General features: G+C 45.5%; 1 protein-coding gene across 1 annotated transcript in view; it reads left to right on the plus strand.

Annotated features, from left to right (window-relative positions):
• CAMKMT (calmodulin-lysine N-methyltransferase) overlaps positions 1-19,220 on the plus strand; it is a 394,330-nt gene extending 375,110 nt beyond the window's left edge. The window contains 3 exon segments of the mRNA XM_029937283.1: positions 1,332-1,395; positions 12,681-12,812; positions 18,633-19,220. Of these exon segments, the coding sequence (XP_029793143.1) occupies positions 1,332-1,395; positions 12,681-12,812; positions 18,633-18,710 (274 nt within the window). The 3' untranslated portion in view covers positions 18,711-19,220.
• Positions 19,221-21,486: the final 2,266 nt, after the last annotated feature.

The raw sequence follows: 21,486 nt of genomic DNA on the forward strand, positions 1-21,486 counted from the left end.
AACTTTGTTTTATTCACAGCTTGTCTCCGATGCCTAAAACAGCCCCTCATATGTGGTCAGTGATCAACGAGTATTTGTCAACTAATATATATTATTAATTTGATGCCCCCCCCCCCACAGCCATGCAGGTGGGCCTTTATTGACCAGGAAACCGAGGCCTCGTGTAGAGTGACTTAGCCACACATAGCAGAGAGTTCAGAGTTTGAGTGCCATTAAACCCTACACTGTGCTCCCCACTTGCCTGCGGTGTGACTCGGCACAGCAGCCCTCCTACTGAGAGCTGGAAGTCACCCTTAGCTCCAACAAGGATGATGAGGCAGGGCCCTTGAATCAGTGGTACTGACTCATGCTATGTTAGGGGCAGGGAGGCCAAATCAGAGAGGCTCCACACCAAAGTGCAGCCTTAGAAATGGGAGTAGGGGGCCCCACTTAGGCCCCTTAGGCGGTGGCTGATGCAGAAGGCTGCTCAACCCTCTAGCCCACAAGTCCCGAATAAGAAAAATCTGCCCCGGGTTTCCAAGAGAAGGCCTGGTAAAGACAGTCTTAGCTTGGCCCAACCAAAGGGGTGACAGAGCAACAACAGAAATTCTCAAAAGAGGAGGCGTCTGGATGGCTCAGTCAGTTAAGCCCAGGTCATGATCTCATGGTTCATGCGTTCAAGCCCCACATCGGGCTCTGTGTGCACAGCTCAGAGCCTGGTGCCTGCTTCAGATTCTGTGTCTCCCTCGCTTTGTGCCCCTCCCTCCACTCACACTCTGTCTCTCAAAAATAAATAAACATTAAAAAAAAAAGAAATTCTCAAAAGAAGAAAAATGAAAAATCACAGTGAACTACACAAAAATCAACATGGAGGTCCAAGGAGGAAAACCCTTGTGATACCTTGCCTAAACCTGGTCTTTGTTTTTGGAACTGTTGACTCCTAGGTCAGTGGTTGAGTCTGACCTCAGTGCTGCTCTTCCTCACAAAAAACCGTCACCAACCGAGATCTGTTCTGGGCTCCCAGGGCTGGCGTGTGTTTCTGGGGGGTGGCCTCATCGTACCTCCAAGGGCTGATGGCCCAGGTCTGCAGGAACTAGGCTCTCGGGATGGAAAGCGCTTCGTCTCAACCACGTGATTCCCTGGCCAGTTGCAGGTCAATGGCTTGGCTGTGGGTGAGTAACACCAACCACAACGTCTTTTTTCTTCCAGGGAGACACTTGAATGGAAGGAAGCAGTTTCTCCTTTTTCAGTGTTGAGTAAACATGTGTAATTAGCCTTGTACTTATCTCCATTAGTATCATTAGACTTGGAACCCCGGTTTAATCTGGATTCTGCTCTCTTCTCAATATCAGCCTGTTTCTGGACCAGTACAGAGCCAGCCTTGTTGATGCAATAAAGAGATTACTCCAGCCCAGAGTAAGTATGTTTCTATTTTCTCCTGAACACTGGCTTCAGAATAATTAGTCTGTGCACAAAGATGGAGAGAGTAATGGAATGGCAGGATTAATGTCATGTAATACTTTAATGCTTATTATGTCCAACTTCAATTGGGTCTTCTGATCTATCAGATTCTTTCCTGATCATAACTAGGAAACTTCTTACCCTTGGCCTTCTGATAAGGAACACAGTGGGTAGTAAAATAAATGAAACCGCTTCAAAGATAGTGTGAGATTATTTTTATCAAAGAATTTCTTGAGTCTTTTCCTTTGATAACAATATCTTCGTATTAAAGTGGAAGTATGATATTGAAAGTTTTCTGTTGACTTCTGTCATTTTAAATCCCTTCAATGGTAACCTTTGTCATTGGGTATTTATTTATTGCAAAAGAATATTTTTTCTTTTTATTTCTGTTTATATAAAAAAATAGGACTTCAGATGAATCTGTATATTAAAAGTTCTTTGCTTTAAAAGGAAGCCATTATTTACATATTATAAACATTAGGTCACAATGAAGCCAAGCAGGGCATAAAATATTGTGCACATTTTTACATTTATATATCCATTTATGCCTGTGAGTAAATTACAGAGTTTGTAGCCATTCTTATTTTGTTGGGCTGTTCCACTAAGCTAGGAGGTCCTGCAGCCTAACCGGAGAGTTAATATACATCTATTTAAAGTAAGAAAACGAGTTTAAAGCTCATGCATTTAAAAAAAATCTTATAAGTATGTAAGATTCTTGCTGTGCCCTAGGAATTTAAAATAGGTTAACAATGTTAATGCAGTTCTAAGACAGGTACTCCTATTTATCTAAGAAAGGATTGCAGCCTGTGTGTGTGTGTGTGTGTGTGTGTGTGTGTGTGTGTGTGTAAAAGTATTTTCTAAAGTTTTGTTCCAAAAGTCTTTTTAAGAAGGTTTGCTCTAGTTCTCTGACCTCGATGAGACTTATAGACTAATACCTTTCAATCTTTCTTTTATATCTTTTTCACAGTGAAGGTTCCCAGAGCAATTTGATAATCGTCCTTTGCCTTACACTGTTGCTTTTTATTTTGTTATCTCTGTGTAGCTCAGAAACTTTAAATAGGCCTCTCAAAGGAGTAACCACAGCTTGGTAAGTGGTAATCAATTAAATTAAATTGGCCTTCTCAATTCCCCCTGTGAGGTGGGTAGTAGGTCTTGAGGCGAGGAAGGGGCAGGCTCCAAGCTATTGATGGCTGCCATGGTTGAGTGAGCAGCCCAGGTTGAGGGTAGAAGAAGGAATTGGGGGCCTCTTCATCCCCTGTTAGCCTTGGGTGATTCTTGTGAGCACTTGCAAGGTCAGGATTTTCAGAGAGGGCACAGAGATTTCGTGGAGGTAAAGGCCTCTGTGAAAATGTATCATACATAAATACAATGCTTTCAAGGACTCCTGGATCTCACACTGCACAAACAGTACTTCACCAACACCCTTCAAAGCCTGTTCGTGGCAAATACTCCATTTTTCAGAGATTTGCATGATTTACCTAGGATCTATTGTAAATCATTCGAATGCTTTACAATAGAAAACTGTCCAGGCTGTGAATAGTCCTAAATGCAGATTGGACTGGAATCTCTAGCAGCTCCTCTGTGCCCTTATTAAACCCAGAACTTGCCTGAAGTGTGACTCCACAGAGCAGCCCTCCTAGTGACAGCCAGGTCCTCGCCGTTAGCTCGAGAAGGATGGGGCGGGACCCTGGAGTAGGTGGTACCTGCCCCTTCTATGTGAGGAGCAGAGGGGCCTTCCCTGAACTGCAGGATTGGAAATGGGAGTAGGGGGCTTGCTTAGGCCCCTCATGGGGTGGCTGATGCACAAGGCTCCTGGGTGTTCTAGTTTAAGGTGTAAGTGACCCACCATGAGAGGGGAAATCCAATATGTGGGTGGCACATAGATATACCCAAACTACTGCTCAGGAATCTCATCCCCGTTGGGAGCTCTGCGGAAGCAAGAGCTGCCTGGGCCGCCATCGGTGGATGGTGGAAGGCTCACATAGACTTGGCGGTGGCCACCAGCAGCTCCCCATCCTGTACCAGTGGGCTGGTTACCCAGAGCGCCGGTTAACCACAGCCAGAACTGACCCCTGCCCCTCCTTAGCTCTCTGGACTGGCTGTTCGGCTTCCATAGGCTCTTCCCCTGCGGAAATCACCTCTGAAGACTAAGGGAACAGGAAAGGTTTATTCCATTACAAGTAGAGCTGCAGTTAACGTTCTCTTGAGCCAGACAACTTCTCTGTGGTTTTGCAGCCCTGGTGTTAAAGGTACCACAAGAGGCCCATGAAGAAACAACGTGGGGGGTTCCACTGGTGGATCCCAAGTTCTTGGTAACTGGAGGCTCAGCAAATTCAGTGGGAGGTAACAGCCAAGTTCTCAGGGTGCTCTGTGAAGACTACTTCAGCCAAACACTTCCTATTCCCAGTTTCTGCTGGTAAAGCAGGTCAAGCTAGAGGGTGGAGTCAGAACTATCTGCATACAAAACCCAAGTCTGCTCTGACTCTCAAGGCTCTCTGAGCCCAGAGTTTCATCACCTCTGGGTGAGGGAGGAAGTCCTGCCTCTCGGCCGATGTAAAATATGTACACATGTAAATCCCCAGCACAGCAGCTCATGCACAGGGTGTGCTCCAGAATGAAAACTCATTCTTTTTTTATTGCACTATTAGCCTGTTAGGGTTAATACTCATGAGACACTTGTCCAAGGGACACTTGACCTGGCTGATGGAGGCCGGTATGGGGCGTGAATCTAGGCCCAAGTTAGCACTGGCAGGCTCTGGAACGCCCTAAGTCCTTCTTCTGGAGGGAAGGTATGCTTGTGCTCCGGAGTCAGAAAGCTTAAGGTTCAAATGTGGCCATGTACTGGGTTCATCTCATGAAGCCTCAGTTCCCCCATCTGTCAAATGGGGAGAGAATAAGCCGATGCACAGAAAGCTTAACACACCACACCACTGGCTCTGAATATATTTTAGCTCTTAAAGAACCGATGAGACTGTCTGACTGTGGTGAGGACCAAATACTTCCTTGCAGAAATGCTGGGGGGAGGGGCACACACCCTTCTCTCGACCTGAACTTTGGTGATTCCTGCACACACCTGGACACGCTGTGTCCCCCTTGCCCTCTGCACCCAGTTCCTGCATGCCATCAGCAGGCCCCTTGTTGGTCCCAGAAGGACTGTCTACGTGAGTGAAGATGACCCTTTTTACTACGGATGGAGTGAGAGAAGAGAGATTAGTCCTAGATGGCAATAAGGAAGGAATTGTTACGCGAGGTTTCGAGGGGTGAGCTGCAGGAAGAAATGAACTCTGCCCTTTTGGGGTGTGTGGTTCCTTGATTTCTAGCTAAGGCGAATCAGCTGTCTGGAGTCATAGGATCCAGAAGCAAAAAAAGGTACATGGAAAGCAGGGATTTCCCTGCATTTCAGATTTTGTCACAGGGTCATGCGTGAGGGGGACAGGGAGCGCTAATCCGCCAAGGTGGGCTTCTGGCTTAACACAGCACAGATGTCGAATCCCAGGGCTGAGGTTAGATCCTCAGCCAGATGGGCACCTGTGGCTGCAGAGTCATTACAAGAAACCCGAAATTCCAGCAGGAAATGTTTAGGAACTTTCCTCAACCTGCTGGTTGGAAGAAGCTGTGAAACATTGGAGTCCTGCCAGAATGTACAGGGAACTCTCTAGCAAACTTTAAAGGTAAAAAGAAAAGAATAGATATTACAAAGGAATGAAATCAGCAAAATTTACTTATTCCAAGAAGCAATCTTCTTCCAGAGTCCCGCCCCCCGTCCCCCCCCATCGTTTTCCCTCCCGTAAGTGGCTTCTTGCTGCTGTTGATGGATAGGTGACCCCCCGTTGTTGTGTGTCTTCAAAGAACATCAGCAATGTCTGATATCAGAGGGCCAGAATGTAATTTAAAATGCAGCCACAGCAACCTGCACGTTGAACTTTAGCCTGGAAATGACAAGCCACAAATGGGATCTACTGATATTTCTCTGAAATGGCTTTCTGTGCAGGGAGGGACCCCAAGCCAACTGAACGGTGTGAATTTACTCAGAGGCAGCAAAGGGACAGAAGGGGAGCAATGTTGACCCCTCTCCAGCTCGTTGCCACTAACCAGTTGTCAAGAATTCAGAAATGCCATCTTGGGATTCCTTTAACCTTTAGAAACTGGCCCTAACTACCCACCGAATTCCTGGAGCCCCGCTTGGCTGCATGTAAATCATGGACATGGTTTTTCAAGAGCAGACCGATTTCCTCCTTTTTTTTTTTCTTTTAAATCCAGCATCTCTGCAGACATCTGTACAAACCTCTGCTTCTGCTTATCTCAGGGAAATGCCTTGTGGGTTCAGGGTGGTAAACTGAGATGTGCTGAAGGGCCCTTATTTTCCTGTCTGCTGGCTGGGTCAGAGACCCAACAAATTCACCCTTGTTCTTGGTGAGAAACTGGGTTCGGCCATACCCGCCTCTCCCAGTTGTAAGAATAGAAAGTCTCTAGTTTGTTTTAAGACTCTCAGAGTAGGAGCCTGCCTCTAGAAGTTCTTTCCTGAAGTCTGCCCAGGTGCTTGTTCAGTATGTGCAGGGCTGAGTCTCTGTCCCCAAAGAATTTATAACCTGGTTGTGGAGATGTAACACGCCCACAGGTAGAACCCCAGTGGATGGCGCAAAATGGCCTACAAGAGCCAAGCCTTTGGTCATATATAGCATGGTGCAGATCTTAGTTGTTTTGGTGGTCTTTCTAATGTACACCTTTAATAGAATGTGACAGTCAAGGCTTTGGACTCTGTCTTGATGCAACAAGCATTTGTTAAGCAACTACTGACCACCCGGCACTCTGCTGGGAATGCAGGGTAGGGAAGGAAATATGAGTCATGAGCACTGTGAGAATCTGTTTAGCGGGGCAGATTAGTGCCTGAGCTGCCAGGAGTTCCAATGCAGCGTGATCGTCCTGGGGAGGAGATACACCAGGAAGAGTGACGGACTGCCTGACGCAGGTTTCTACAGAGGTAGAGGCATTTGACTTTGGTCTTCAGTAGTAAGGCAACCTAACCTTCAAGGGAAGGGGACTAGAAGGAAGAGGACTAGGGGACCAGAAGGACCTAGAAGTTCCATCCCCTGGTAGAGGGAAGGATGCTCACAGGTACAGAGCATGGAAAAGCACGTTGCATTCTGGGATCAACACAAAGTGTGCTCTGACGGAAGGGTGGGAATCTGTGGTTTGGGGGTAAGGGTTGAGAGGGGCAGAAGATGAGGTTAAAGAGTTAGTTTGGGGTGGCATCTTATGAAGGGCTGAGGACAGTATGAGAAGAAACTGGGCTTTATTCTATGGACAACAGAGAGATGCTGAAAGTGTTTGAGCGGTGGCATGGTCAGAGGTGGGTCCTAGAAAGATCAGACTGGCCAGCAGAGAGGCTGCAGTGGAGTAAGAGATCCGGAAAGCAGCAAATCTCCTTAGGTCACCATCGTGGATCAACTTGTATGTGAAATTGAATAGTTAGGAGCTAGAGAAGATCTGAAGATGGAGAAGGCAGAATTGAGTGGATATTTACCAGGAATTGTTCAACAGACATTTACTGAGTACCTCTCAGATGCCAGATGCTGACATGCTGTGCTAGGACCTGGGGATAGAATAAGATACAAAGGAACCCGGCCCTGAACGAGATCACAGTCTAGCGTGGGAGACAAACAAGCGACAATTACCTGATGGTGTGTTAAGGATATAGCAGAGGTATAAGTGAGGAAGCAGAGGGCAAAAGTGACTAACAGGGAGGAGGCACAGCATTGAGGCCAGGGATGGTCAGTAAAGGCATCTCAGGGACAGGGTGCCTAATCTGGGTGCTGAAGGAGGAGAAGGAATTACCAGGCAGACAAAGAACTGGGGGTAAGAGAAGCATTTCACCCAAGGGAATGTTTGTAAGTTTGAAGACACATGGAGTCCATGAAAGGACAAATTGGGGGACTACGATGTGTTGGCCTCATTGGAGCTCAAAGTGGGTACGGGGGAGGGGCCAGCACCAGGGCTGCAGATATAGGCATGCATCAGGTCACGCTGGACTTTGCCTGCCTTTCCAGAAAGGTGGGACCCTGTCAGTGGTTTCCAAACTCTTTTGAGATGGGAGAAGCCTTTGGTCAAAACACCAGTTGTAAAACAGAGAAAAGTGAAGCAGCTGTGGCTAAATGGGATGTGAAGATATTAGCACTTCTGTTCTGGGTCTCATTTTCACCCACCCATGTCACCCTGGACGCAACTCAAACATAGTCTGAAAATCATATATGGCAGATGACAATGATGCAGGGTTTTATGGGCAGTTCCACAATTCCCTGGTTTCCAACTTCCTTTTGAAGGTGAAGGGTATGGAGATGCTTGATGCCTGGTGGGTACTCAGTGTGCTTGGGTGGGGGAAATGGGGGTGAGAAGGAGTTTGGGGCCAAGGGTACTGAGTTCCATTGTAGACAGAATAGGTTAAACATACTTTCAAAGGGCTCCTGGCTGGCTCAGTCGGTAGAACATGTGACTCTTGATCTCAGGGTCGTGAGTTCAAGCCTCGTATTGGGCATGGAGCCTACTTAAAAAACAAAACAAAAATCAACTCCTTTATCATGGGGCACCTGGGTAGCTCCATCAGTTAAGCTCTTGATCTCAGTTCAGGTCTTGATTTCAGGGTTGTGAATTCAAGCCCTGAGTTGGGCTCCACATGGAGCCTACTTAAAAAAAAAAAAAAGTACTTTCAGACCATTCCCATGGAGAGACCTAGTAGGCACCTGAAAACATGGGTGGGCCCTGGACTATGGTGAGTGCTCTAGAGAAATATTGGGAGTGTTGATGTATCGGTAAGAGCTAAAGTCGTGGACTTCAGTACGATTGCCTACAATCGAACACAACAGGAGGAAAAAGTAGGCAGATCCCGGAGACCCCTGACAATCAAGGGGCAGGTGGAGAAGCCAGGGAAGGGGGTTCAGAGAGATGTAGGGGGGAAAGCAGGCACAGGCGGCATCTCAGTAACCAGGTAAAGAAAAAATAAACATAAGCTTAAACATGTAATTGGTATTTAATAGTTGGTTGCCTGGAAATGAAACAGGAATAAAAGCATTTCACCAGCATAGCGTATTCCTTATAAAAGAAATCTGAAGCACACTTATTTTTTCCAGAAGCACACACCCTTTAATATATGAGTATAGATTAGTCTAGCAAAATAACAACAACTGAGCTCATGATGTAAACAATATCATTGTTGTTTAGTGGAACAACTCCTCTCTTCTCTCCAGGGATAAATGAATTCTCTCAAATTTCTGCCCATCAGTCAAAATTTTACGTTCAATTGAGTGTTCATTCTGAGTTTAAGATGATTCTAGGACTTCAAATGCCTAGAACGTCGGGCCTTGGTAAATTGAAAGTAATTTTTCTAAAGTGATGGGCTAATTTGAAATCCATATTTTTTTTTCTGGTTTTGATTTTTGCAGCCTAAATTGTAAGGCATATTCCTCTGACTGTACCAGTGTCCCGCTCCACTGGGGACAAGGGGAATTCTAAAATCATTCTGTATGGGGCGGATGCTGGCACTCGGTGGCCATTTATTGAATGAATGGATGATGTACTCTTGTCCCTCCTAAATATTGATTCACATCTCAAAGGTGTCTGTGTTCAATAAAATGAAAATGAAAGCATTTTAAAACTCATAAGTGAGTAATTAGAGATTAAGACTACTGCTCACCCTTTCTCTTTGTCGCGGGCACAGTACTGTACACGGAATGGTGCCCTCTGAAATCCCATCAGAGCCACGGACTCTGTGAAAGCTTCCTGGAGAAAATCACTTTTCAAGAATAAGCAATAGAATGTGGCCTCCTAATTCCCTAAGACTTGCATTTCTCAGATTATTCAACATCTGGATTTCACTTCTTCTCTCCACAAGTATTGGTTGAGAGTCTACTCTATGCTAGGCACTGAAGAAATGCAGTGAATAACACATTAGAAGATCCTGTTGTTATGAGCATCCATTCTAGCCGAAGGTGACTGGCGGTCACGAACAGGGATATGACTGTTAGTGGTGATGAGCGCTAAGAACAAAAGTGATGGGGTGAGGGGAGGGGAGCATGACGGGGCAGCAGCTGCGGTTCTGGGGGTGGTTAGGGAAGGCCAGAGAAACTGGGACCTGGAGAGGGAGAGATGTCTGGGTGGAGAGGAATAAGCCATATGCTTAGCTGGGTCCCCCTACCTCTCACCCTGACCAACAAGGGGTGGGGGTGGGGAGCATGTGCTCATAAACGTAAACACCAACCCAGCCAAGCGCCCTGGAGCCCTGTAAACATTATGATATTTGGCTTAGATAATAGCTGTTAAAAATCAACTCTTCAGGGGCTCCAGGCTGGCTCAGCTGATGGAGCACGTGACCCTTGTTCTCAGGGTTCTAAGTTCAAGCCCCACGTTGGGTATAGAGATTACTTGAAAAAAAAATCTTGGGAAAAAAATCAGCTCTTCAATTTGTAACTGTGAGACCATTTTTGCAGGTGACTTGAAAATAAAGCAGCTTCCATTATTCACAGACCCAGACTGGCAACCAGCTCTTAGAAATGACTAAAATGACCTACTAGTATACCCCTTTTTTTTTTCCAATGGAGACTTTTGCTCCCCTGCCGAGACCATGTATTATATCTAGTTTCACATCAAAATGAATTTTTGCTGCTAAGTTTGAAAACTGCCTGAAAATAGCAATTAATATTGGAAAGGCTGACAGAACCTGAAGTGTGGTGGCACCGTTGGTGCCACTGTAATTACGTGCCTGGATGTGTGCATGTCTGTGTAAACACAGAATGACAACACACTTGATGTCCAGGACACGGTACCAGTGTATCTGCTCGCGGGTGAGTGAGGGAAAGAGAGGGAGACAGAATGATAGAATCTCTGCGGCGCTGTTAGGCCGTGTAGACGTTTCTAGTCTTACATCGACATAGCCTTGATTTTCTAATTATTTTCACGTTCGTCATCTCATTCGACCCTCACAACTTGCTGGAATTGGGGCGGGGGGGGACAGGCTTCGTTCTTCCCACTTGGAGAGAAGCCTCCGTAGGTCCGCTGCGGTGACCGAGGAGACTGGATTACATCATCCCCCAGGTCTTCTAGTTCAACGGTTCGGTGGCTTTTTTTCTTCTTCTTCTGATTTTCCTGAGGTGACAGCTGTGTAATGGTAGAGACTCTTTTTTTTTCTTTTTTTTTAATGTTTTATTTATTTTTGATACAGAGAGAGACAGAGCATAGAGGGGGAGGGGCAGAGGGAGAAGGAGACACAAAATCTGAAGCAGGCTCCAGGCTCTGAGCTAGCCGTCAGCACAGAGCCCGATGCGGGGCTTGAACCCACGGGCTCGAACCCAGGAACGTGAGATCTGACCTGAGCCGAAGTCAGAGGCTTAACCGACTGAGCCACCCAGGCGCCCCTGGTAGAGACTCTTTTAAGCCCGGGACACTTTCTGCCACACAGTTCCTCCTCATCTTCTTCAAAGCCTTCACTGATTGTCTAATCATGTGTAAAATGTAATGCCTACCGCACAAGGTCGTTGAGGAAATTGTTGATGGGATGGAAGGGAAGGTTTGCGAAACACCAAACACAGTGGTACTTATGATTATTGCCGTCGCTATTACTAACAAGGAAGAGAGGTAGTGTCGTGGAGAGATCCTCAGCACTGGAGTCAGGGAAATTTCCTGTCACTTGCCGGTTGTGTTATCTTGGCCAATTATTCAGCCGTTCAGAGCATCCTGTAAAATGGAGCTGATAATACCTGCATTATTGGGTGGTATGAAGAGTAAATGAGGGGCGCGTCGGTGGCTCAGTCGGTTAAGAATCTGACTTCGGCTCGGGTCATGATCTCACAGTTTGTGGGTTCGAGCTGACGGCTCAGAGCCTAGAGCCTGCTTCAGATTCTGCATCTCCCTCTCTCTCTGACCCTCCCTCGCTCACACTCTGTGTTTCTCTCTCTCTCAAAAATTTGGCAGTAATACTGCCAGATTTGGCAGTAATAAATGAGAAACCACATTTCGTAAGAAATATTTTCATGATTCCCTCAAAACCTGAAGCGACCGTTCATAGAAGTGAAATATAACCTTGAAGTTAACAGAAGCATACGTCATCCTTTAAACAAAAAGAAAAGATTCTGAAGTTTAGCTCTTCTGTGCATGTCCCAGAGGGTGAGGAAAAGTCCACTTGCACCCAGGAGTCAGCAAAACGGACATCGTGGAGTCTCGTGTCCAATGGTCTTCTGAAATCTGGTAGCTTTTACTCAAGCCCCTCCCTCCCCCCCCCACTGCAACAGTCTCATGAGGTTGTGCGGCTTATTTAGAAAAGCGTGTTTGCCCTCATTATACCACTGTGTTTGAAAAGCACTGTTTGGGCACTGCCAGGAGCTGCCGTGCTCCAACGATGATTGTTAGGAAGGATTCAATGAAGTTGGAAACCAAGATCTGGTAGCCTTGTCTCCAACAGCAGGGTCCTGGAGAACGCTGGTGGGAGGACCGAAACAAGCAAAATTCTCCAATGGAGATTGCAGTTACTTGTCTCTATGGAGAATTTCTGGGAACTGAGTTTTCAGGGCACAGTAATAACTAAATCTCTAGACATCCGTTGCCACACGCTCTGGAACTGTGTTGTGGACACACTGCAGCTGCTTACGAGTCTCAAGGTGGGTAGCAGTGCCGTGGACCAGTTAGTCTGACACCTAGTCCATGGTTTCAACCACTGGACCCAAGACAGGCCTGTGTCATACAGAATACCAGCTCTGGGCCACACTTTATCACATGCATTATTTGAAAGAGATAAAACATAACAACATTTGAATATGAAATGTATGTATTTTTTCTTGCTTGGTGTATATCCGTCCTTGAAATTATTCTCACTGTGAATGTTATCCTGTATGGGTGTCTCAAGAACAATTGTGTTTTCGGGGCACTTGGGTGGCTCAGTCAGTTTAGCAGCCGACCTCAGCTCAGGGCATGATCTTGTGGTTCATGAGTTCGAGCCCTGCGTCAGGATCTGTGCTGACAGCTCAGAGCCTGGAGCCTGTTTTGGATTCTGTGTCTCCCTCCCTCTCTCTCTGCTCCTCCCCTGCTCACACTCTGTCTCTCTGTCTCTCAAAAATAAATAAACATTAAAAAAAAAGAAAAAAAAGAACAATTGTATTTCTACCTGCGAGCAGTACATTAAATGCTTTACCCAATGTTTGTTGTGTTTGGTTGCCTTCCAGTTTTAAAATGTGTGAATTTCCTTTTCAACATTCTAGGGGAAAGCGATGGTATTCGCCCCACGCCGAGGGACTACTTTAAACCAGTTTTGCAGTCTAGCTGAAAAAGCTGATTTCTCTATCCAAAGACATGAAAATTATGATGAACACATTTCAAACTTCCACTCCAAGGTTAGTTTTCTGCTTGTGTTAGATAACACTTTAATCCGCGTTGCATTTTGAAGAGATCATGGTCTTTTTGGCAGGTAACCTAAATATTTGATTAAAGTACTCTTTAGGTGTGCTGTTTCTGAACAGCTATTTGTATCTGATTATTTTGTGTGGTAAAGCCATCTTTTATTTTTGCATGTCTAGAAGGATTTTACAGAAACCATTCCTGTTTACGCCTTTCTCTGAAACAAACTAATCTTTTCATTCATAATAGGCTAATTTGTAGGATGCAGGGGGGAGGTGGCACAGAATGAATGATAAACAAGCATTTATATTTTAATGAAAAACCTTCGGCTTTTAAGTAGGCTAAATGCTCAGCTGCACTGAAATAAATAGAAGGTGAATGTCTAATTGTATCATGTTGGACTGTAAATCTTTATCTCTGCTTGCTTTATGGCTGGGTCAGTTGGCAGCTTGAGACTGTTAAATCTCATACAGAATTTCACAGTTGCAGGGTTATATGTCAGATCGAGGAGCTACAAGATTTAGGTCAAAAGCACTTATCTGAAAGTGATTTCTAAGCGTGCTTACATAAAGCAGTGTTATCAGCCTTTTTATTATTTATAGGTATAGAGCAATATAGGCCACTGAGGAGTATGCGTTCCCCTGAAAACATTTTAGGAATCTCACCTTTGCCAATACGTATCACACTTACGAGTCTAACATGTATTACTTCTGTAATTTTGTGCCTTACAGAAATCTCCCTTTTCTGAGCTAGGCTGACCTTGGCAAGAGACTTTGAACTTGTCGTGATTTTGCAAGTTGTGAATGCAGAAAAGTAAAGCTGTGACCTCAATTTTCTCCTGAGAAAATGCGAAGAGCATTCTTTATTACCCAGAACTGTGATATATAATGTAGGAGTATGTTGACTTTTGAAAAATTATATGCAAAGTGGATCTGATCTCTAGGCACCAGAAAGAAAACCCTTACTTTGTGGACATGGGTTCACTCATTTGGGTCTCTGAGGTTTCATTTAGCCCCCGTGAGCTGGGGGCAGGAAACAGTGATGTTTTGTGAACTGAAAGGGTTAAATCCCCTCCTCTGGCTGGTGGGATTGCCCTTTCTTCCAATCAGAAAATAAAAAGAAAATGGTGTGTTATTCAAATCTTACCTGCTTCTCTAGAATGAGGACCCCTTTCCAGAATAAAAGGAAAGGCTCTGAGGGCTTTACCAGGTTGGGGAAGGGTCTCTCCTCTATCCAAAGGGACAAAAACAGCCCTGTCTCCTGGTCAGGCTAGAGCTACAGGGAGCACAGCTGATGGATGCTTAAATGCCTCGTCATTCACCTTCCCCTAGAACAACAAATGCTTTCAGTTTCTCGATCACGGATCAGGAGGGCAGAGGCGAGGGTTTCTCCACCAGCAGAGACGGTCAGCGTTGTGCCTGATACCCTCCGTCTCCTCCCTGCAAGATTGGAAGTGTACTGGGACTTGTGAGTCCTTCTTGGCCACCTCTCCTTTGTCCAGAACTTTAGATTGTCAGCGGCCAGCGGAAAGCAACTTCCTCTCTTTATTTCCAATGCGGTACACTACTACCCTACTAAGCGTAGCACGGCCCGTAAATCGCTAGACATGCCTCTTGTATCTATACTGTGTACGGTCCCGAAAGGTAGTTGGTACTCCCTTAATAACCATGGACCGACTGGTCCCACGAAGGTAAATGTCCATAAATAACGAGGTGGCCTCAGTTGTAATCTCTTCATAACTGCTCAAAAGTTAAGTGTTCCACTTTGCTGACCCTGGACTAAGAAACAGTGTCCCTCCTCGTTGGCTTGTGAGGAGCAGGCGTTGCCCATCGTTCTCGGCAAGTGGAACCACCCGGGGTATATTCTGCAGGGTCAGGGCGCCCCTAAGTACACGGTACCAATGCGAACCCAAGATGTGTATTTTGAAGGCGGGGCGAGGGGAGGGGGGCGTGTGGTTGGCAGTTGCAGCTGCTCTGGTGCTCTCCTGCTTCTAGCAAAAGAGCGCCTCTGGCTGGGCTCCTTTCTGCCCCGGGAGCACGGAATACCCTGCTCCCGGCTTTGGCGGCGCCGATCCTGCCCTGTGCCGCCTGGCGGGGGTGGCAGGGCGGCGCCACCCAACTCCAGCTCGCACGTGGAGGTCTCCTTTGCGACCGCAGGCGGCCCAGAGGGGGCCGCGGGCCAAGGCGGAGGGAGCCGGGAGCACCCCCCGCTCTGCCGGAGCCCCGGCGCTCTCCCCCGGGGCGCCCCCTCGGGCCCCTGCCCGCCGCCTGCCCCGCGGCCCCGCGGCCCCGGGGACGCGCCGGGGACCTCCACCCCGGCCGCTTTTGTCTGCCGCGTGCTAATAGCCAGGGCTTAAAAGTTTTCCATCTTGCGCGGCAATCAGCTTTCTTCCTCTCCATCTCTGGCCAAAGCCCCACGGTCCCTGGGCCGAGCCTGCTCGCAAACGGAGGAGCAGCGTTTTCCTCCGGGCTGCGTGTTATCCTCTTAGCCCTACTGTGTTGGAATAGAGCGTAACCAGCTGGAGGACTGTAAGACGCCTGATAATGCCGCTCTTTTCCGCTGTCCCGTCTTAATCTTGTTACACAAATGGTTGTGAAGAGATTCATGAATTTTAATTTTGCCCTCTGCATTAGTGCCTCACGTCACTCATACACAGCTGGCTTCTATGCCGAGTTTTCCACCCCTCCTCTTACAGCAGGGAAAAAAATTAGTTACAATCTTGGCAGTCGTGCAAGGTAAAAAAAAAAAAAAATCTACAGATTTAGGCAAACCACCCATGAAGCTGATTAACAGTCAGTGATCAGGAGGAACGGCTTTGCCTCTTAAACTTTTCACCTCTCATTGTTAACTGTGAAATTTTATTTCCGTTAAAAAGCAAGCCTGTAATCAAAACGGTGCCATTCTGCACTTTTCTGCCAGTGCTTTTGTTAAATTGTGCCCACATCGTGCAGCCAGAGTGCTCAGGGACCAGGCAGCCAAAGGTGTAGTGTGTTTTTAAAATATTTTCGGTTCTTCCAGGCGATGGGGAAGAAAAATAAAACACTTCTGTCTCCTCCTGGCCTCCTCCCGGCTAGGAGTCCCATGCCTCGCCCTGCCCGCCCTGCCCGATGGTGTGTGGCTCAAAACCTTTAGGATGTTAAGATAAGCAAATTGTGTCTCAAGGTAGAGACCGAATTTGGAGATTACTGCTGGCTTGACAGCAGTTGATAAAAATGCTCTCATTCATGCAGTCTTTGAAATCTACATGCCACAGGTTTTGTGGGGTTTTTTTTTAACTTTTGCAAAACGACGGGTGTGTTTATTTTCTGTTATTTTTTAGACTTTGCCGTGAAAACAGGCTTGGGCTCATTTGTGAAGTCGGTACACTGTGTTAAAAGCATGGCCATATTGCTCTTCTGCTTATCTATTCAAAATGCCACATTACAAGTGGCTGATGCTCATAATCTGTGGGGTGTGCTGTTGATAATTGTGGATACTGTAAAGGGTAAACAGTCTGAACTCTGTCCCTAGCGCCGCCGCTTGCTCAGCGCCGTGGCGAGGCTGAGCGTGTTACATCCAATTATGAAGTAAAGCATAACACTACTAATAGCTGCTGTATGATTTAGTTCAGTCCTCAAAGACCCTGTTTTAACCTATGAATTGAAAAATTGTTTTATTCGCAATTTGCTTTTTGTTCATTTTTTTTTTCCGAGGTGTGTTTTCTTTCTTAAAATTCTAATTATTAATTGAGCAAAGAAGTACAGCCTGGGCAAATGTAATTGTTCTTGGACCACATAACATTTCCTCGTCCACAGTATTTCCCGACAGCCTTGTGTGTGTCCAGATGCCCTGACATAACAGACGTGGTTCAGAGATGATCTGGTGCCAGGTAGGGTGATGCCATTGAGGGGCGTCAGTTCTTCCCGGGCACAGGGAGGCTGTCCCCTGGCCCCTTCTAGCAAGGAAACCTCTGCTTTGGCCTCCAGAGGTCAGCACAGAATCCAAGTTAAACGTGATTTCTAACCCATATTTACAGAAGAATTATTTATCCCACGTATTACCTCCGGGACTATATAAAGAGCTCATTTGAGTCTCTGTATATTAGTGCACCGGGAGTGAGTAGGTCAGCTGACTCATGCCGAGTCATCAACTTTCCCGGATCCCCAGTCCCTGAGGAAGAACTGAGCCGGCTTGGCCCCCTCTCCCCTCCGTAAAATATCCCAGCAGCTCCTTCTATCACTAGGGCAACTGGCAATGATTGGTAGGTCCTGGGTAATGGGTTTGGATTGGGACGTTTGTGAAGCCATTTTCTTGGCTTTTTTTTTTTTTTTAAGAGTGATGTTGAGGGACCGTGTGGTTAGGATTAACACTGTCACTACTTTGGCGGTAACAAAAACCCAGAGGATCTAAGTAGACAACTAATCATCTGTAAACAAAGCAACCACCAACTAAGGAAACAGAATGAAGTTACCTCAGTGACTGCACCACCATCTTTTCTTATGAAAATGGATTCTAAAGAAAAGAGGAGGCTGGCTTTCAGTTCCCCAGTGAGGAAGATAAAACTGGCTCCTTGCTCCTGGTCCTTAATGGTGAGGGTGTGTCATAGTCTGGGCATATGATTTAGAAGGAACACGAAAAAAATTCAAGTTCCTACGCCCCAGACCTATAGGAATCCGGGGAAAGTGTCAGGGTTGGAGCCATTCATGGGGGGGGCGGGGGGGAGCGGGGACAGGAGGTCTGATTCAAAACAATAACAGAATTGTTTGCATGTCTAATTAAAAGAAACATTTCTTTCTGATCCTTATCAATAAAAAATGAATTAGCAATTGGCTCAAAAACACCAACATCAAAAATACTAATTTTTGTCTTTATAAGGAGCAAATTATGATTTGCCAGGAGAAATAGAAATAGGACAAAGTCTTCGGCTGAATGAGGAAGAGTATCCTAGAGTTGAGAACTCTGATTTGATTTTTAAGTCTGCCATGGAAAGTCCCTCAGAACTTCACCCAAACAGTGTCAAAGCCTGCTACTCTATTGTTGGACTCTGTTTTCCTCCTCAGAGAAAAGAGTTTTTGAATTGTCATTAATATTAAAACCCCTAAGGAGCAGCTGGAGAGCCTGTAAATGTCTTAGGCCTGGAAAGCCTGTGCCTTGTGCCCAGGTGCCGCCAGCCTCCAGGAGACCTGAAATCCTGGCTGCCTTGCTCCTGGGGCTCAGGTGCGGGACGGAGTGGACCAAGAGCAGAAACTTCGATGCCAAATGGCTGGTCTGGTGCAGATGAACAAGCCTCTAGCTCTCCCTTCACCAAAGCACCTCCCAGTTCATAGAGGTCACAAATACTGTCTATTTATGAAAAACACCGTGCTCTCCTCCTTTCCTCCTTACCCTGCCCCGCCTCACCGCCCCAGGAAAGAGCCCAGCCTGGTGCATGGCACTATCATGCCCATGCCACCGACAGCTGCTTTGAGTTGCTTTTTTGTGATTTATTTTCCAGAACAGTATATTTGGGTAAGAAGTCTTCGTCACATCCAACATTATAAACTATAGGCAAACCTACAAGAGACTCGTAAATACAGAGAATAAACTGAGGGTTGATGGTGGGAGGGGTGGGGGAGAGGGGAAAATGGGTGATGGGCACTGAGGAGGGCGCCTGTTGGGAAGAGCACTGGGTGTTGTATGGCAGCAATGAATCATGGGAATGTACCCCCGAAACCAAGAGGGCACTGTACACTGTGTGTTAGCCAACCTGACAATAAGTTATATGTAAAAAAGAAAACTACTGGTCAGAATTCCTAATCTGAGTCTCCTTACCTTTTTGGTTCTGTTCTCGTTTTCAGTTGAAAAAGGAAAACCAGGATGTATATGAAGAAAACCTTCATTACCCGATTCTGCTTGTGTTAACCAAAAATGGATAGAAGGTTAAGCTGCTCAAGACGAAGAAAACACCAAGTGCACAGGGGCTGTTTTCACAGAAACAGAAATCTGTGATTTTTTTTAATCCTCCCTAAAGAGGCTCCCTGAGGCCCCCCGGGATTTGCGAGCCCCCAACCACCTTTGCAGCATTCCACATGTGGGTTATGAAGTCCACCTGTCCTCACTCGTGTTATTTCCAGCCCTCCTGGACTCTTCTTTTTTGCATCTGTGCTTCTCGTGCCAAACCTTTGTCTTCAAATATCTACAAACAGCCTGAGATTTGAACGGGACTTGTGAGAATCCTAACTATTTTTCCTTTTGAGACAGAATTTCTTTTGGTGATTCCCAACCTCCCCCGCCCCCCACCCCCACCGCGTCCCTTTTTAGAACATATCTTGGTCTTTGTTTTGTTTTGGTGGTGGTATTTTTTAAGCTGTAAACAGCGAACGTCACAATTCCTTCCTGGTTCAAACAAGAAATAAATAAAGCATATCTTTCTCATCTCCCTCAAATTAATTGTATTAAATCGGCCATCTTTTTTTCTGTCTGTCTGTCTCTCGTTCTCTTTTTCCCTTTAAACAGGATGTTTTTTTCCCCTGTAGATGTATAAGAAATGACTACATCAGCCCAAAGCCTCATAAACTGACCGTTTGTCCTCTGGACACAATAGCGTGGCCAGCCCTCTGCCCCTCCTCTCCAATTATGTGTGATTAGTCTCAATGTGTTGTGTCAAGGAGGAGGAGTGTGCTGAGTGCTTATTATCTGTTTAGGTACAAGAAGAGCACATTTAGGCTCTGACTATGAATGAAAAGTGAGCCTTTATCGGGGCTCACATCTAACTGCTGCTATTCTCCAGGCCTCTTTCAAAATAGGTCCTTTCCAGAGAAATGTTGAATAAATGGTTGCTAAACTGGATTGCAACCAGGGGGAGTTTTACAAAACTCAATCACACAATTATCTTATTTAAAGTAAGTACATCTTGTGTGCCGGGATTCGAGTGTGTAGTAAACATTTAATAGGTGCTACCTAGGATTAAGAGAGAAGGACTTTTCTGCAGGGAACCCAACCATATCCTTGCCTGGTGCATCCACGAGCTGCTCTGATGCCTTTTGTGGAAATTCAGATGTTTATCTGTAAGGAATCATCTGTGCCCACTTTAGCAGTAATGTCATTAGTAGGTTAGCAGTATCTTCTCATATCTTCAGTGGAGGCAAACGTGTATTTAGTGTGATACAATTAAAGTGCTAGGTGGGAGCTGGGGGCGGGGGGGCAGTGCAAATCCTTTTGCATGTGAAACAAACTTAGCTATCATAAAAACAGCCACTCTCACATGCCTCCTCTGCTCACTTCTATCGTCAAACAAATTTTTCACCATCAGTTTGCATGTCCTTGTATTCACCACTTTTTCTGCTCCATTAGAGCACCTAGATGGATCTCGGAAGGCATAGGTCAAGTCGCAGTTAGATCATACATTTCTTTCTCACAAAAACTTGAATTGCAATGCCAAGCGATGGGCTAACATCACAATAACAGCAATTTATTCCTCTTTGGATAAAACAGCAGTCTATTCTCAGTGCTAGATAAAGACCAGGGCAATGCAAAGCAGCCATTTAGCCGAGTAGTTCAGCGAGTGGCAGCTCCCCTTTGGTGACTGTATAGATTGCACACTGGCTTCACATTTCCTTGTTTAAAAATTAGAATTTGGAATGTTTTAAAAGGCAACACAGCTAGTTCCATTTGTACGGGTGGAAAAACAGCTGAAATTATTTCTTCCATAAATCAGCCAGACAAAGGAAGCCCATCCCTACAGTGGCATCAAAGATGGTCTGCCCTTTCTCTTTCCTTTTTTAAAATGTAGAGAAGACCGTCATTTTTTTTTCTTTCATGAAAAGACATGAATTGGCGAGAATTTCATATGCATCTGTGTGTTGTGGGTGTAGAAATCCAGCATTTATTTCTTTGAGAGAAATCTTATTTTTAAAAGTGGACTAGTAATGTATTCTTTAAAATATATATATCTGAGAACAGTTTATATAGTTACCTAAGCTTGAGACGGGGTGTAAGAATTGGGCCTTTCTTACCAAGAGATGCTTACCAAGAAATAAGCTTATTGTGATGAAAACCCAGAGGGTCCCCTGTAAAATGTTAAAGGCTTCATAGATCTGATCTTTATGGGGTCCTCACCTGGAGATCTCTCTAGACCAGGCTCTTGGGAGGTTTGTGAGAAACTCATGTTGCATGGTATTGAATAACTTTAAAGTGTTTTTAATTTCTGAAATTTTAATGAAATGCCAATATTGAGAAGGAAAAAAAAATTAGCTGCTTTAGAAAGGTTACCATTTTCATTTCTTTCAAACTTTATGATTAAGAACTATTTGTATGCATCAGTGTGGGGTTATATGATTGAAATTGAAATGCCCCCTTCCGTAATTGTCTGTGAGGTAATCGTGTGTGTTTGTTTCAAAAGGAAGCCTGTCCGCTTAGGAAATCGTTAGAAATTTTATGATATTCCTCTTCTCCGTGTCCCTGTATCTCCTAATGAAACTCCTGATTTCCCTTTATCATAAAAAGTAGATTGGGTTGGACGTAAGAACGTTTTCCACATCACCCATGGTCAGTTCTAATGCAGTGATACGAACAGCTACGTACAACTTGGTTATAAGAAATATATTTCATTTTATAGCAAGACATATGCTGTGAATTGGGATAAAAGTGCTAGCAAAGAGTACCTAAGAGGTTGATGCTATTTTGTATAAATTGTGTATTTTGTTGGCTTTT

This window comes from Suricata suricatta, chromosome 4 (genome assembly GCF_006229205.1).
Source record: "Suricata suricatta isolate VVHF042 chromosome 4, meerkat_22Aug2017_6uvM2_HiC, whole genome shotgun sequence".
Taxonomy (NCBI): Eukaryota; Metazoa; Chordata; class Mammalia; order Carnivora; family Herpestidae; genus Suricata; species Suricata suricatta.